General features: G+C 40.6%; 1 protein-coding gene across 1 annotated transcript in view; it reads right to left on the bottom strand.

Moving 5' to 3' along the window:
• The window catches only part of DENND6A (DENN domain containing 6A), a 53,298-nt gene that overhangs the window by 14,294 nt on the left and 22,098 nt on the right, over positions 1 to 16,906 (bottom strand). The window contains exons 3-11 of the mRNA XM_048487331.1: positions 16,003 to 16,041; positions 15,852 to 15,894; positions 11,534 to 11,646; positions 10,466 to 10,546; positions 8,937 to 9,042; positions 8,527 to 8,606; positions 5,255 to 5,317; positions 4,038 to 4,093; positions 545 to 667 (exon numbers count right to left, since the gene is read on the bottom strand). Coding sequence (XP_048343288.1) covers positions 545 to 667; positions 4,038 to 4,093; positions 5,255 to 5,317; positions 8,527 to 8,606; positions 8,937 to 9,042; positions 10,466 to 10,546; positions 11,534 to 11,646; positions 15,852 to 15,894; positions 16,003 to 16,041 — 704 coding nt within the window. The remainder of the gene's footprint in view (positions 1 to 544; positions 668 to 4,037; positions 4,094 to 5,254; positions 5,318 to 8,526; positions 8,607 to 8,936; positions 9,043 to 10,465; positions 10,547 to 11,533; positions 11,647 to 15,851; positions 15,895 to 16,002; positions 16,042 to 16,906) is intronic.

The following is a 16,906-nucleotide window of genomic DNA, read 5'->3' as shown; positions in this document are numbered from 1 at the left end:
TTTTTTAAAGATATTTTGATTTGGATGCATTAAAGGTGACAGGACATGCTAAGGCAATCTTTTTTTCTTTCCAATGACATATACAGTGTGATCAAATATACATGGAACCTAATTCATGCTACAATTCCTCAATTCTGTGACTAAATATTGGTCTTTAAAATATTTTCAGCCCACCTTATTCCACAAGAGACCCAAGTTGGGTTAAAAATAAAGAGTACAGATCTATGTAAACAGCCTAGCATACTTCTACAATTCCTAAATATTTGCTAAATTTTGCACAGTTTCTCATTTTCTTGTGATGAGGAAAAAGAAAAAGGACCTTTCCTTAGAATCCTGCAAGGCTACATGGCAGTGTAGAAATTTGAACTCTTGTCTCTTACATCCCAACATGATACTAGTGATTCACATGCTGGATCTGAATGCTTAAGCTTTTCTTCATGTGAAGAAATGTGTATATATCCAATGTAAGGTAATACAGCTTTCCCATTCTGTGACTCATCGTGAGATCACAGTTATGTAGATTTTTAGACTCCTCTATGTTTACCTTACAAGAGCCAACACAGTTTCTGAAGACTCAGATGGAGAGGGTGCCATGACAACAAGCGGTTCCCCTAACAACACTAGCTCCCACAGCATCTGGATGTGAAAGAACACTGGCGAGAAACATCTGAAACAAATTTACAAAAATAGGGTTTTTTTTTTTTAAAAATCTTCCTTTCTTTACATAGCAGAAGCAAAGAAAAGAAAAGCACAGCAGAAGGGGAAAAAACTGAAAACATGACCCTGACTCACACCAGCTTGAGATGTTAAGCGTTAAGTTGTCATGATGCTTAGGTCTTCCTGAAGAGTGAAAGGGCAGTGACATTAAGGCTTTGGAGATAAAATGGAGACTGGGCTGCACCCAGGGGCACAGTACCACACATCTATCAGTTTTGCTCAGGTCAGTGAATGCTAGCACCATGGTTCATTGTGTTGATGTCCACTTTGAGGAGAGTATAAATAATCAGGTCAGTAAGATTTCTGTGATTGTTCATGCCTCAACTAGAGGCAACCATATGCTCTGTGATTGCCTTTGTTCTCACAAATTCTGAACCTTTACATTATTTTTGCTCACTAAGGCAGCAACAGAACATAGAAACACAGAGCTGGAAGGGACCTCAAGGATACCCAACCCCTGCACAAAACAGGAAATTCACAACTTCCTCCCCCTCCTTCCCCCAGTGATTCTGCTCTATGACCAGAGAAAGGCAAAAATCGGCTGGCGTCCCTGGCTGATCTAGCCTGGAGGAAAAATTTCTTCCTGACCCCATAGCGGCGATCAGCTTTGCCCTGGGCATGTAAGAAAGGGCCATGAGAGCCAAGCACTGACTCATCCCTTCCTGCCCACCCACTCATGCTCTTCTTAAGTTCACAGAGTCAGCATTGCTGTCAGATGGCCATCTTGCCTCTGCTTAAAAACCTCCACAGAAGGAGAGATCACCACCTCCTAAGGAAGCCTGTTGAGGGTTAACATATACTTGGCTTACAGAGATGCTACTTTTCCAGTTCATTAGAATCAAATATACAGCTATTAAAAGGTTATATTCTGCTGCTCTTGGAGACATCTTTACCGTTCCAACTTGTTCAACAGTAAGGCTGATCCTCTTGCCTTAAAATAATATTTTGAGATGATTATTAAATTGTTGCCATAAGCAAAAATTTCATTGGATTAACTGTTAAATGTGAGTCTGTCTTATGTTCCTTACCAATTTGCTGCACTCACACGATTAAATCTTGGACCTGGTGTGTGATCGAGACCTGGGTGAAGGAGATCGAAACTGTCACCCTGAAAGAACTAGCCTTCCCAGGATTCTCGGTCCTTCATCAGTTGCAGACAAAGAGTTTGTGTGTGTGTCGTCGTCTTCTTCTTCCTCTTATTATTATTTAATCTTATATACCGTCCTCTCCCGGCAGTCTTCCTTGGCTGTCTTCTGGTCCAGTTTTAGTACGCTTCAGTCACTGCTCCCAGGCTGATGTTGATAGAACAGTGGCAGCTGCAAAGCCTACCATGCCCTCTGGATCCACATCCGTCATGGTTGGTGAAAGCCAGTGATGATGGCATGCAGGCTCCCCTGAGATATCTTATAAATCTATCCCTGCATACAGGGATCTTTCCAGTAGAGCTGAAAGAGGTGGTGGTATGTCCATTTTAGGGGGAAAAAAACCCCCACTAGATCTAGCCAAGTACTGCCCAGTCTTGCATTTGCTGTTTCTGGATAAGATGACTGAGAGAGCAGCAGCAGCGCAGTTCCAGGCATTCCTAGATGATTCATCAGCATTTGATTCATCAGACTTCAGTCTGCTTTTGACCTGGTCATGGGATGGAGATGGCATTGGTCGCTCTCACAGATGATCTCCAGATTCAGCTTGATCAGAATGGAGACTGCATTGGTCGCTCTTACAGATGATGTCCAGATACAGCTGGATCAGGGCAAGTCAGCGCTGCTGATTCTCCTTGATCTAACAGCAGCATCTGATTTGGTTGATTATAATCTTTTGGCCCACTGCCTTGCCAACACTGGAATAAGAAGAATTGCCTTGCAGCCTGGTTTCCCTCCTCCAAGGTTGGGGACAGAGGATGGCATTGGAAGAAAGGATCTTGTCATGACACTCATTGGGGTGCAGGGTCCCTCAAGAAACACCTTTCCCCAATGCTATTTAACATCTATATGCACCCTCCAGCCCAGCTGGTATGGAGTTTCAGACTGGGCTGTCATCAATAGGCTGATGACAGCTAGTTATATCTGTTGATGAGCAGTTGATCAACTGTCACTCAAGACAACTTGATCAGCTGTTTGGACACCATGATGAGGTGGATGAAACAGCTGGCTGAAGCTAAATCTAATGAAGACAGAGGTCCTGTGGCTGACACAGGGAGGGTCTGAGATTGGGTGCCAGTTCCCAACTCTTGATGGTGTGGAATTAACACCTAAGCCATATGTCAAGAATCTTAGTGTGCTTCTGGATATCTTCCTTTTAATTGAGGCCCAGGTCAGAAATGTGGCCCAACTGGCATTTTCCATCTTCATCAGGTTAGGCAACTGGTGCGTTATCTGGGCTGCCCTGAGTAGGCTACAGCAGGGGTCTGCAACCTGCAGCTCTCCAGATGTTCATGGACTACAAATCCCATCAGCCCCTGCCAGCATGGCCAATTGGCCATGCTGGCAGGGGCTGATGGGATTTGTAGTTCATGAACATTTGGAGAGCCACAGTGACCCACATAATAGTCACCTCCAGATGTGGCTACAGTGACCCACATAATAGTCACCTCCAGATTTGATTAATGTAACTTGCCCTATGCAGGGCTGCCATTGATCCTGATTTGGAAGCTCCAGCTGGCCCAAGATATGGCCGTGAGGGTCCTTACTGGGACACCTTGGGGAGTCCATATGTGACTGGTGCTCTGTGAGATGCACTGGCTCCAGGTGGAACACCGAATCCATTTCAAGGTCCCAGTTTTAGCATTTAAAGCCCTTCATGGTCATGGTTCAGTGTATCTATGGGACGACCTCTCCCAATATGTTACCCAGAGTTCTTCTCTCTGCCAGTAACAACTTGTTGGGGGTTCCTGGCCGAAGAAGTGTCTGGCTGTCCTCAACTAGGGACAGGGCTTTCTCGGCTCTGCCCTTGCCTTGTGGAACGCTCTGTCAAATGAGACCAGGGCCCTGCGGGAATTATCAGAATTATGTAGGGCCTGTAAGACAGAGCTATTCCTCCAGGTCTATAGTTGAGGACAGAAACTGAGTTGAGATGTCTAGCTGGTGGTCTCCCTCCCTCTTGCTGCCTTCCTTTTTCCATCTTTAAATTAGGTGGTGTTGTATTAGCCTACCCTGATTTGTTTTAGTACCATCTCTATACATGTTTTATAACTGTATTTTATGATTTTTATAATTGTATTTTATCTATATTGTTAGCCTCTCTGAGCCTGCTTTGGCAGGAAGAATGGGATATTATCATCATCACCCCCACCGCCACCATGTTGTTTTAAATGTTCTTACCTGAACAGATCCACTTCATGGACAGTAGGCAAAGCAATGGAGATCTGTGTGGCTGGCTAAAAGCAAGATCAGAAAAAAACAACAAGTTTTCAGTCAGAATAACTCATGCAGCAAAACAAAATCTGTGCTACCTTTCTAATAAATGATAACCATACATACTAAATGTACCACAGACACACAGACCAATACTCAGCTGGCCTCCTACAGCAAATGACTTTTGCATTTCTCATTCCCATTCATTTACTCTTTAAATGCTTGTTGAGATTCTACACAGAAGGTGCTGCTCTTTCTACCCTGCACATATCAGAGCATATGAGATTCCCTTCTCCTTTCCAACAGCCAAAGCCTGTTTATCCCAAGCGCAAATACCAACTGAGCGATTAACCAACGAATATGGACTTTAACTGCTAGAAAAACTGTCTAAGGTGGTGAAAGAACAACAGGAAAAGTCAGTTGTCGAGAGAGACAGAAAGAGAAAAGCAGGAACTTAAATTTTTAAAAAGTTAAAAAGGTAAAAGTAATAAGGTGCTGTATGTAACATGAGGAAAAGATTATTTGAGATCTCAGAAAGTCATAAAGAGAAACTCCTGAAAACAGAAGAACACATAAAGAAAACGCAGATGACAACATGGGGACAAAAGCAGTGGGAGCTATGTGAGTGGTGTGAGATGTTCACCAAGAAGCAGTGCTTTTCCTGGAAGAGTAACATATTCATACATTAACTGACTGGATAGCAAGTCTTACAAAATTTAATGGACTCTTGGGAATTTGTTAACTTTGGAGCCTTTAAAAATGTTTCTCACAGTGTTTTCTGTATTGTTTGTCATTGGAGGGGGGGATAGGGAAATTTTCCATTACGCTTGTGGCTGCTATTCTCGAAATATCTTGGGGAGCAATCTCAAGCAAGTCTAATCAGATGTAAGCCCTATTTTATTGAGTGAGTTTACTCTCAGGAAAGTGTTTTAAGGATTGCTGCTCAGTTACCAAATAAATCTAAAAAGTTGTTTTTGTTGATATTACGGCATTCACTATGATTTATTTAAGCACAAAGTGTTCATATGGGCTTCAACTTCTAGTTATCATAGTTTTGTACTTCAGTTACCTCTGTTTTCGTTTTCTTTTTACAAAACTCCATACATAACTACACATATGGAAATGAACCTTAGAAAATTAGTCCTTTGTTTTAAGGTGTTATCTAAATGTGAGTTATTCACTACCTTGTGTGCAGTCTGCAATGCTTCAGTTGTTCCAGGCTTGTCATGACATGTAGGAATCCGTACCTAGGAAAGAGATGGAATGTATTATTCATACTTTTCCCCAGAATACTGTCACCCAGAAAAATGAAAGGTCACTATTTACCTCTTCTTGAAAACTGTGAAAATACTACACCATTATTAAGCAATGGTGGATCATTTTTAAAAACTGTTTGTCACTGCTTACACCAATAAATCTAACAGTCCTCTGAGCAACGAATTCAACACAAAAGCCAACAAAAATCAAATACTGAGGAAGGCATACTGAAAGAGCTATAATTGTCCAGTGAAGAAGGCAATAGGCATACCTCCTTTTTAATTTGAGTGAAATAAAGGATTACTAGCTTACCATTATCTGAGTAACGGTGCCACTTGGTGTCACCACTAAAAGATGGAGAGAGCAAGAATGTACAAAAAATCCTTCCACTGAGATCAATAAGATTTAAAAAGGGTTCTCTCTAAGAGACAAAGGTAACATAGAGTAACAAAAAATAATACATTCAGCTGACCAGTATAAATATAATTTCACCAGCTGAATATGGCAGCTACTGAGAAGCTGATAATTTGAAACTGTTTAAGACCAAGGCTGTTGCAACTGGTAGAAAATTTATCTGACTAAAAAAAAAGGCTGGATCATGTCTACACCTTAAGAGGTGCTTTTTGATTCATACTTATATTGGGACATTCAGGTGGTATCTCTGAATTGTGATATCTTGGGAAGGAATTACTATATATTGGGAAGGAATTACTGTGCTATGGTTATTCATGTGCTGATCATGTTAAAAGTCAGATTGCCATACACCAGGGCAGCCTCAGAAAACTACTCAGAAATGACAACAGGTTTAAAATGCTGCAGCAAGATGGTCAGTTGAAACATGCTCAATGGACCTATTATACCTATTTTTCAATATCTACTTTAGCTCCCTCTTTATTTCTGAGAGCAATTAAAACAGCTAGTTTTAGCCTCTGAAGATCTAAGCCAGGGGTGGCCAAACTGTGGCTTGGGAACCGCAGTGTGGCTTTTCGTTACATAATGTGTGGCCGTTGGGTCTCCCCCTCTCAGCTTACTCCAAAGTCTGCATGCCTGTTTTCCAGTTCTTTCCCTTCTTTCTTTTCTTATTAAATACACATTTCTTTCTGGAGGGGACACCTTGACGAGCTTGACAGCCGAGGGACTGTCTGTGGAATGTGTGTCTATGTATAGGTCTCTTTTAGGGATGTGGTCCAGTTTCTTGAGGAGTGCAGCAGGCTCTAGTGGGGGGAGAAGGCAAAGAAAGGGAGAAGGGAAGAGTAGGAAAGTGGGATGCTGTCTGGGTGGGGAGTTCCAACCAAGCAGCTGTGGTGACAGCTCCAGGCCAGACTGCACAGGAAACTGATGTTCATACCTTGCCTCCCCGGCAAATGCTTCCAAGATGAACAAAGGGAAGGTGGCGAGGCAGCCCCGGCTGAGGCACTGGGAAGGTGATGGATCAGAATTGGTTCTGCTCGACCTCATTGGTCACTGCCACTCCAGTCTGTGAGGGTGGAGGAGGTGACCTCTCTTAGTGAACTCTTAGTGGCAAAAAGTGGGGGATAGTTTTAATGGATCCTTTGAGGGAGGCATAAGGAATTTCGCAGCAGTGTTCTTGAGAGAAGGCTTACAGGGGCAGCCACAGCCACTGTTTCTCTCTCTGCTCTTGCTGCTTCCCTCCTCAAGCCTGTTTTGGCCTGGAAAAGAAGTCTCCCTTGGCTCTTTGCCACACTAGGAACTGACTGCAGAATTCTCACAATATGTAAAATTGGGAAAGGGGTGCTGCTGTCCTTGCAGAGTCCCACATTCAGTTTTCAGCCTCCTAAATTTACTCAGAGTGACCCTTGATTTCCTTCTCCACGTTTTTTTCTTTCCGCATGGTCTACCAGATTTCCTCTCTGATGGTGGTGATGAAGAGTAGGGAGTGCCCTATGGAGGTAGCTGTTCTCTTCTTGTGATTGTGTCACTGGGTGTTTATCCCAGTTCAGGGATAAAATCTCAGAAACTGAAGGTCTTTAGAGACCTTCCTGAAACTTCTGTTTTTGCACAGCATGTGGGTTACAACATACTGCGGTGATAATGAAGTTTGTGAAATTGAAGTCAAAACATCACATAATCCTTACAAATCAGCACCTTACAAATCACAACATATTAGTCAGATTTTTAATGATTTACAGGAAAGATGGAGATTCACAATATTTCTACTAGCAGTAACAGCCAGGTACATTCACACATTTTTCTCCATGTTTGACAAGATATTTAGAGTCTCGGACAAATAAAAGTATCATTAGCAAAATCTGTTTTTACCCCTTTTGTTATTATTTTTGGCAGTCTCATTTAATGTTAATGGAAACTGAATACATGAATACTAATAATTATTATTATGTTTATTTCTTAATATTTATATAAAGGTCTGTAACAAAATGCGCATGTAACAATAAAACTGTGTAATATTGATTCATGTCTTGTGGCTCTCAAACATTGGAAGTTTATTCTATGTGGCTTTAGTTTGAGCAAGTGTGGCCATCTCTAAGAGGTAAGATTTATGAAGGCTTTATTTTCTCCGATATGAACCTCTCAATTCAGATTTTAGGTCATTCCGTCTTCAGAGAGCGGGTGAGTACTGAAAGGACTTCCACTGTTGGGAAACTATGCCTCTGGAACTCCATCCTTTCAACATCAACTTTGCATCTTCACTGACAGCATTCAGAGCACTAGGCAAAGACCTGTTCTTGTGCAACTTTCGCCAGCACCACTGTTTAGCTTTCATCCACTATCAACAGCTGTGTTGCTTTCTTTTAGCATGTTCATGATAATTCTCTTTTCTTTTGTGCTGCTACAAACATGAATTCCACGGAAACATGGAGGAGCTATGGCTTTTAAAAGATTCCAACAGCTTTTAGCTTTTAATAGTTACTTCTAGAATGTCTTGAGAGAATTATTTTTATCTGCGGTTCAATGAGTTCAATTTTCAGTACCATAGATGAATTACTGAAGGACTGACAAGCTCTGTATGCATATTTCTAAATTTTGCTCAGTATATCAGGACAACCCAAATTGACTTAATTGGCTAAAATATTCATTTTTAGTTTTTAATACAATATGCACTGTCACATTATGGCTAAGGACTGGCAGGCTGTTTTATCCTTTGCTCTTAACAGACACAAACACAAAACAGTCGGTTGAATTCACATGGCATACAAGAATAGATTATGCTTAAAATTACCTTAATTACAATACCCATAATAGGAAGATGTAGAGTTTTCCCTGGGACTGGTGATGGCCACCGATCAATATCACTACAAGCTGGAAAACATAAGTATGTAAATAAACACAGCCAACTCAATTATAATAATATTTCCCCAGATTTGTAACTAAGGAGCCCCACTAACCAAATTCAGCCTATTTAGGTTCTATCTGGTAGCAGTATTCATTATCTCTCTTTTGTGCCATATGAGTCTTCATTTGGCAAACTGGAATCCCAACACAAGCCCATTATAGTTTATGATATGCTTTAATAAACCCATTCAGAACTCACTAACCACATACTTTTATTTAACAGAGTTCCAAAGGTTCAATTAACACCTTGTTTTATCTTTGCTAAAGCTATACATTTTCCAGACTAGTATTACTAACCTGCTTCCAAGAAAGGGTCATTCTTCTCAAAATACTCCGGGGCAATGTGTCCAAGCACAATGTGGAAAAAGTGGATATAAGGCAGCTTGCTAACCAGAACCAAGGACTTGTGAAGGAATAACAACATAATTCATTGTTAAGTCTTTTCCAAAACCACTAGAGTATGTCAAGTAAATGACACATTAGTTCTTCATAATATGTATAAAAAAACAGTTTACAATGTCAACAGTTAGACATTTTAATGTGTTAGAAGAGATACATTCCTGACTCACTCCTATGCAGCTACATCACATGTAATTAAGGGGAAAGCTATAAGTTACACAGAAATGAACATTACCAATGCCTAGCTTCCTTTTTTTTTTTTTACAGAGTTTGGGGAGGCTGAGATCTTGGGTAGAGAAGCTTTAGGGGTGGGGTGGGAACCTAACCTTTTTCCCTTTCACCTTTTTCCAAATCATCCCTCTCCAACTGCTTCTCTCCTTGTGGCCTTCGAGATGCATTTTTGTGCTAATATACATCTGAAATCCATCTGACCATACATTTGGAGTAGGAAATAGTGTGTTTGAACATCATGCAGGCAAGTTGAATATACGGTGCTGCTTCTCCACTCAAAACTGCAGCCTCCAAAAGCTACTTTTGGAACAAAACAGGTTCCTTAGGCCACAATTACAATCTGTTTTCTCACATCATCAAATTCAGTCATCATGCATCACAGGTATTATTGTGGTTTATACATTTGGCCATAGCCTAAGAATTAAGAATCACCCTAATTTAATACACTTGTAAAACAGCATTCACAGGTCAATGCTAAGAATTAGATGAAATGCATCCCACTGATTTAAATGGCTAGATTCCTTCAGATTCAAAAAACTCAATTTTGTGTCACTGAGTTAATTGTACTAGGTTTTACAGGGTGTTATTTTTTAATTTGATAATATTGTATTGATGATATATGTGTTGTATGCCATTCCAGGAGCCTTACAGCTGAAAGGAAGCATGTAAATTTCCTAAAATGCAAAAACTCATATACTCACAACCAATAACTAGCTATGGTTGGTTATCATGGGCTTCAGAAATCATCAGGCTCATACATTCACCTTCTCTTTTCCTCCTGTAAAGTTCAGAAATTAGTGCTTCTGATAAAGTGTCGAAAAAACAAGCTATGACTTCCCACATCTTAATCACACATTATTGTTTGCTTTCTGCCCTCAAACTTTGGGCTTTGATGGAATAATCCATGGTTTGAATGGCAGAAGACAAACCAGTTTTTGAAACAACGAACTATGGATTGCTGAAGGAGATTTTAATTTCTTAGCCATGAACAAGAGGAGAATGAATGCAAAGAGAATGTTCAAGCCAAGCCTAAGGATTCCCCACTTTTGTAGCCTGATGATTTCCCATGCTTTTTCCCATGATGGCAATCTATGGTGTGTTGTTACCCATGAGGCATCCCTATGTAAAAACACTTACATACTAGACTTTTCTCTCTATGTAAGTACATTTTGCATTTGAACTTCAAATTCAATTACCTTCTGGAAGTAGCCTCTTTTTAACGTTTTGTCTTGGACTTGCCTAAAATATACATAACCATAATAATATGCAGGATCCTTCTGTAAAGAAAACAAAATTCACAATTTTCAACAGCAAAACTACATAACACTTCAAATTTTACAGACAAGGTAGAAAGTTTAAAGAATCACTGATTCATCCTTGGGATGACACAATTATATATAAAAATTAAGAAACATTAAAAACCTGTCTAGGGTCAGACCTCCTGCCTGCAAACATACAGGTGCCAAAGAAGCAGCTGGCAGCAGGGTCGGTGGCAACTCTTAGGCCTGACAGACCTCTGGGGCTGACAAAGGGGGTGCCATCAGCAGGCAGGCTTGGCAGTGGCTGCAGTTCTGAGAGGTGGGGTTGAGGAAGAGGCTGACAAGGAATACACAGCCAGTCCAGTCGGACCAGCAGTACAGTTTCCCCAGAGGACAGGGCTTGGCTAGCAAGCTGTTCACACACAACACCACATCATTCTTTCATAGCTCCCAGAAAATCAAGGAAGAGGCCCAGTAGGAAACTCCATGGGTAAGTGGGCCTTGCCACTCCCTAAAACTCTACCTCAGATACATGGGGATTGTAGGAGTCCAGAAACACCCCACCCACAGGGAGTCCTTTTACAGACCAGCTTCAGAAGGGCTGGGAAAAAAGAAAGGCATGAGCCAGGAAAGAGAGAGCCCCGGGTGAGAAAAACCCATCTTCTCTATGAACTGCAGTCTGACTAAAGCCTGGCTCAGAAAGGGAGCTGGACTTCAACCCATCAGAGAAGAAGTTTAACAAACCAAATTCCAAAGGTGCAACATTAAATTACAACTGTAATCATTTGAACATTTTGTAGTTTTGTTAGTTACATTATAGGCTACAATACAGCAATTTGGTAAGCAACACCTTCATTAAGAGCTGATTTTAGAGTGAAACTCATATTTTAATTATGAATACATCAGCCCAATAATAATTACTTGCTTAAATACAACATAAGCATACTGGAAATAGAAAAATGATGCCATGAGCACAAATAAGAGAAGACAGGCCTCTTTTCCAACCTTTAAATAAATAGGAAGATCTCTGTCAAACTGGTCCAGAAAACAATGCCATGAGAGCTTTCTGACAGAAGACTGTCGGAATCTAAAACAAAATTGTGTGTCTCCAAGGCAACCTAAACCAAAAAGGAAAAAAATATTGGTTTTTGAAAAATGTCTAATGAAATTCTGTAGGTAAGAACTTGTAAGCAAACAAGAATAGCCTGGCTGCCTCTAGCAAGTAAAAAATGCCTCTAAAAGACCAAGCACAGCTCTACGACTTCTGTGTTTGTGGCTGAGTGGTCCATCTGGGGAAAGACATGTGCACTATACTGCATCTGTGCTCTATTTTCTGCCAGAGGATAAGAGACAGAGCATCCATACTGGAGCAGCCATAGCCGATTTGTTTTCCTACCAGAAGAACATGGCAACACATTATGGCTGATGCAAATGAAATCCTTTCCTCTCTCTGAGCACAAACAGAAAATGCATGAACACAATATGTACAGAGAAAGAGAACGTGTATGTATGAGACACCGAATAATCCAGTCTATCTCAGCTTCTTCCCTGTCCCCTGCTTTAAATGTTAAAGCAAAATGGGAACAAGCAGCTGGTATCAGGGAATGGCAGGGGTAAGAGAGCTGCTATTCCTGGCTTAAAAGTGAGCCATGAGGGTGGCTGCCATAGTTTTGCCGCTTCAAAGGAACAGTGTTAATATAGCACGACTGTCTCTCGCATCTCCATACTTACCTTCTAGATTCAGGAAACGATCACCAAGAGCTATCACAGTTAGCGTTGCCTGTTAAATTTCAACTGCAATCTGTGTAACAAAAGCTTTCACACAAGTGATTTTGCAGCTATCATCATCTTTAATTTGCTGAGTTTCAGCTTAAATGGAGTGAGGGTGAGAGCAGGCAGCAGTAGCCGTTTTTTCAGGACAAGGGTCAAAAACATCAAATGTATGTCCGACAAGCCTTATTCTAGTATTCATTAGCTACAACAAATCAAACAGAAAAGCAGCCATGTGTATGTTTTTTACAAATGACAATATGAACAACCTGTCTATTTCTGCTGCGCCTTGCAAGCTGTTTAATTTAATAATCATGCCTATTCTACATTTTCCATTACTATTCAGAAGCAAAGCATATATTCAGCAAGTTCAATCATATGTAACAACTACACTTAGTAAAACAGTAAGCCTCTAGTTTTTTTACTTGCAATGGTATAAAGGAAAGCATGCAGGCATCTCATTTCTAAATGCTCACTAAGAATAAAACCTGTCCCAAGCTTTTGGTATTCTGATAAAAGAGTGCAAAGATGACTGCTAAGCATTTGGCACTTATTTAATTAAAATATTCATTTTATTAAACATGTTAAATATAAATGATTTAAAACTCTCCAGCTATATGCATATTATTCTATAAAAATGGAAACCGAAAGGCAAAGCAGTGAAGGTATATCAGGAGACAATGTGGAAAAAAATGTTGATTCCAAAAGAGTGAGAATTTTGGTAGCAGTGATTTGTAGATACTCAGTATCAATAAAGGAAATATATTTGTGACAGGTTGAAAATCTGCTACCAGTATGTGATGATAAAAATGGCCAGTGCATTTTTCAGCATAACCACTTTGAAACCTCCTAAAAACTTATACAGCATTATTTATTTTGGACAGTACTTTTTCTGACCAGCTAAAATACCCTGGTCAGAAGGCAATGCAACTGTCACGTCTGATAAAGCACCTATGCAGGCAACCTATTATATGGAAAATTTGCAGTTGCCCAGAAACAACCTTGACAACATTCAAGAAATACTGAAAATATTGCAGAGGTCTGTGAAATAACATGGTGAGGAAAATGCAGTTTTATGGAAATGCTGTGTTGCAAACAATCTACAAATTTTTCATTTTAATGGTGCTTTCAGTGATTTTTGCTCATGAGGTTTTTAAGAGTGATCAAGGGTTTAGTATACGTATGCAGATATATTGTATATAACATATATATTAAGTTTTTAACAGTGACCTAGGGCTAAAGATGTATCCATGAAAAGATCCATAGCTGGAAAGCACTTTAAAGCCTGCAAAGAAATATTGGTCACAATCCAGCCAAACACTTCAGTCTCATTAACTTCAATGAGATAGTTAAACATGTGCATAAATTGCATACATCAAAGCCCAAAGCCAATAGGAGCTGAAAGTGCTTAACTTATTATTGCTTCTGACAGCAATGGAGAAGTTAATGATGCTTTCTTAGAATTTCCAAATCCACAATCAGTAATTTCCAAATCCACAGTCAGAAGTAGGAAAACTACACGTTCATTAGATTTTGTCCGGCCATTTCCGCACGGGCAGAAAATGACGGCCTGGAGACGGTAAAAACACCGTCTCCAGGCCTCTGACCACGCACCGAGGGGCGCATAGCTGCAAGCTGCTTAGCCGGCGCCGCCCTCGACCTGGAGAGGCGTTTCCCCAGAGGCGCTTCTCCTAGCACTCTTTTTGGGGAAACGCCGCAGTGAAGCCGCTGCCGAGCGAACAGCAGCGGCTTCACTCCGACTCCCCCACCCGGCACTCACCTTGTCCCTGGGCCTCCGGCGCGTCGCGAGGAGCCTGGGACCAGGGCCCCCATGCCCTGTGCCGCTTTCCGAAAGTATGCGAAGGCGGCGCGCCCAGCAGAGATAAGGGGCGTGTCCAGACCTCGGCTGACGCCGGAGGCCCATCATTGGGACAAACGCCAGTTAGGTGCAAGCACCAGTGCTGCGAAAGCGCCGGCTGCCCACGCCTCTTCGGGAAGGACCCGTCCGATGCCGAGGGTTGATCCCAAGCGTCTTGAGTCGGCCGGTAGAGAAGCGCCGACTATTTATTGCTCAGCACCGTCGCGGAAAGCGGTACTCCTAACATCAGCCTTCAACAGATTTAAGGTATGTATTGTTGAAGACTTTCATTGGCCAGAATCATCTGAAGAGTTGTGGTTGTTGTGGGGACACTACAGATATTGTAGCCATGGTCTAATAGTTTATGCTCTGTACATTTCATCTGTATCTATGGCTGGCATCTTCAGAGGCATATCAGGAGAAAAACTCATATTACCATGACATGCCTCTGAAGATATCATAGATGCAGGCGAAACATTAGGAGAAAAACTACCAGACCGCAGCCACTTAGCCTAGAAAACCCACAACAGCCACATGTAAGTATCACTGCATATGTTTTCAGTGCATGTCTTCCCTTATTTCTGTACAAATGAGCGATAAAGAATTTGAATACCGGTATGTTCCTTATTATTTGATTCTCATGTTCAATTGACCTTTTACATCTACCCATGATTCAAGCACAATAAATTTAGTTTCATTTTATTCTGAAATTGGTCCTGTGTATGTTAATGGTATGCTGGTACAATTTTTCCAAAACAACAACAGAAAAATATGTGCTGCTTTTAAGTAGGCAGAGGCATCAGCATTTTAATTAACAATTGGGAATCCTATTCTGAAGATATCACAAAAGCGGTAGAAGCTTCCTTAACTCTCCAGAGTGCAGCAGTCATGGATTTCAATCGCCTACAAGTGTTCGGATAAAAACGTAGGCACATTTTTAGAAATACTTAACAGTTATTAATATTGATAATTAATTCTAAATCAAGTAATTAAAAGATTGCAGAAAATATTTTCTAACTTTTATATTAAAATAATATTTCTTATTCCAAATTGTTTTTTAAAATTCCTTCAGCGTCATGGATAATTAATGCAGATCCATCTTTTATATGTTGTATATTATTATTCTCTTTTCTATACTCTTTCTCTTTTTTCTGCTGTTTTGTTGTTATATTTTATAAAAAATAATAAATTATTTTTAAAGCATTTTAATTGACAGACTCCTGAACTGATGTGTTGGCAAAACATAACCAAGTCACATAAAAAGGAAAAAGTATGGACATGTGTTTTTCATCCATATAAGCAGTTGGGAGTAGGCTGGGGTTTGCATGATCAAGTCTTGAAGCCAACTCGAAGTAACAAAGGAAACTAGAGCATAAAGTTACCTGATGATAAATCCTGGTGTAAGACTGACCTAGAAAAGAGTTATTTGGTATTATTTGCCATGAAGTGGGTATTACTTAAGTTTACATCAAGGATGACAGATGGAATTAAAACTGAGGTAGTTGGAGGTGATCATCCCATTGAGTCAGAGTCAAGATCCAGTTTTGATTTTGTCTAAACAATGAAGGACACCATTATCAAGAGGGATACAATTATCACCACACACACACACACACACCAGTAACCCACAATAGTCTGGAAGTACATTCTTATTATTAGACATGAACTCAGTATGTATATCTGGGAAATAATTACCTGAATTGGAATCTGGGAAAGACAAATAGCAAATATTGGTTTTCTACGGGAGAAAAACAGAAGTTATATTTTAGTATGAAATGGGCACCTTTTAGAAAGGTTATTTAAAAATAGAGATTATTTAAAAATACATTTATAAATATCTACTCACCTCTTTATCTGTGAGCTTTGCATGTTGAGGGTATACTACCTGCAAAGGATAAAATTCCCAATTGTTATCCAAAAAATACCAATTTTACAAAGCAATCTGCTAGGATTTCAAGTAGCAAAAGAGTATGTTAATAGTGCTCCCAAACAACCGAGGGGTGTGTGTGTATGTGTATGAATTTTTAGTCAGTAACCCAAATCCAGGGAAGACTGGATTAATTTACAACAATTTTATGAGATCTGCCTGCCTGCAATAGTGCTTTTTTCCCTTGATCCACAACCTCACCTTACATCACAGGCAACTTTTTGAATAGAGTTCAAAATATAATGTGGTGCAGAGAGGCAGAAACCAGGTAATGTGAACACCAGGAACAAGCTCCATGGATCACTCTGTAAGCATATGGCTTCCATGACACCTTTTGTTTAGGATTGTTATTAATTCAAAGACTGATCAATCATAATATGCTGCCTTCAGCCATGTTATATTATTTTAGGAAATGTAAGGAACACTAGGGCCGTTATCTGCATTACCTGTTTATTGCGACCTGAAATGAAACGCCGGTCCTTCTGCACAGGCATACGTTGCATGCTGCAGCGCCCGCTGCTGCAGCAGCAGCAGCGGCTGACCTGGCATCTTCCCTCTAAGGCGTCAAGCCGCGCCCTAATAACAACCCTTTAAAGGGTTATTTGTTCGGAGGATGGGTAATGGTCTTCGAGGAGAGGCAGCTTTCTCCCTCCAACCCCTCTTTTCAATGTCTTCCTGCATTAAGCCTGTTGCCGAGCGTGTATTATACCTTTGTCCTCCAGACCTCCAGAGTCCGGAGGGGCGAAGCGATGAAGCCGAGGAACTCTGTTTCTCCATACCATAACGAAACACATTGGCGAGGAAACAGAAAGCGGCTCCGATC

Source organism: Sphaerodactylus townsendi, linkage group LG03 (assembly GCF_021028975.2).
Source record: "Sphaerodactylus townsendi isolate TG3544 linkage group LG03, MPM_Stown_v2.3, whole genome shotgun sequence".
In the NCBI taxonomy this organism is placed as follows: Eukaryota; Metazoa; Chordata; class Lepidosauria; order Squamata; family Sphaerodactylidae; genus Sphaerodactylus; species Sphaerodactylus townsendi.
The sequence above is the reverse complement of the archived record's forward strand: the minus strand, read 5'-3'. Positions and strand labels throughout refer to the sequence as shown.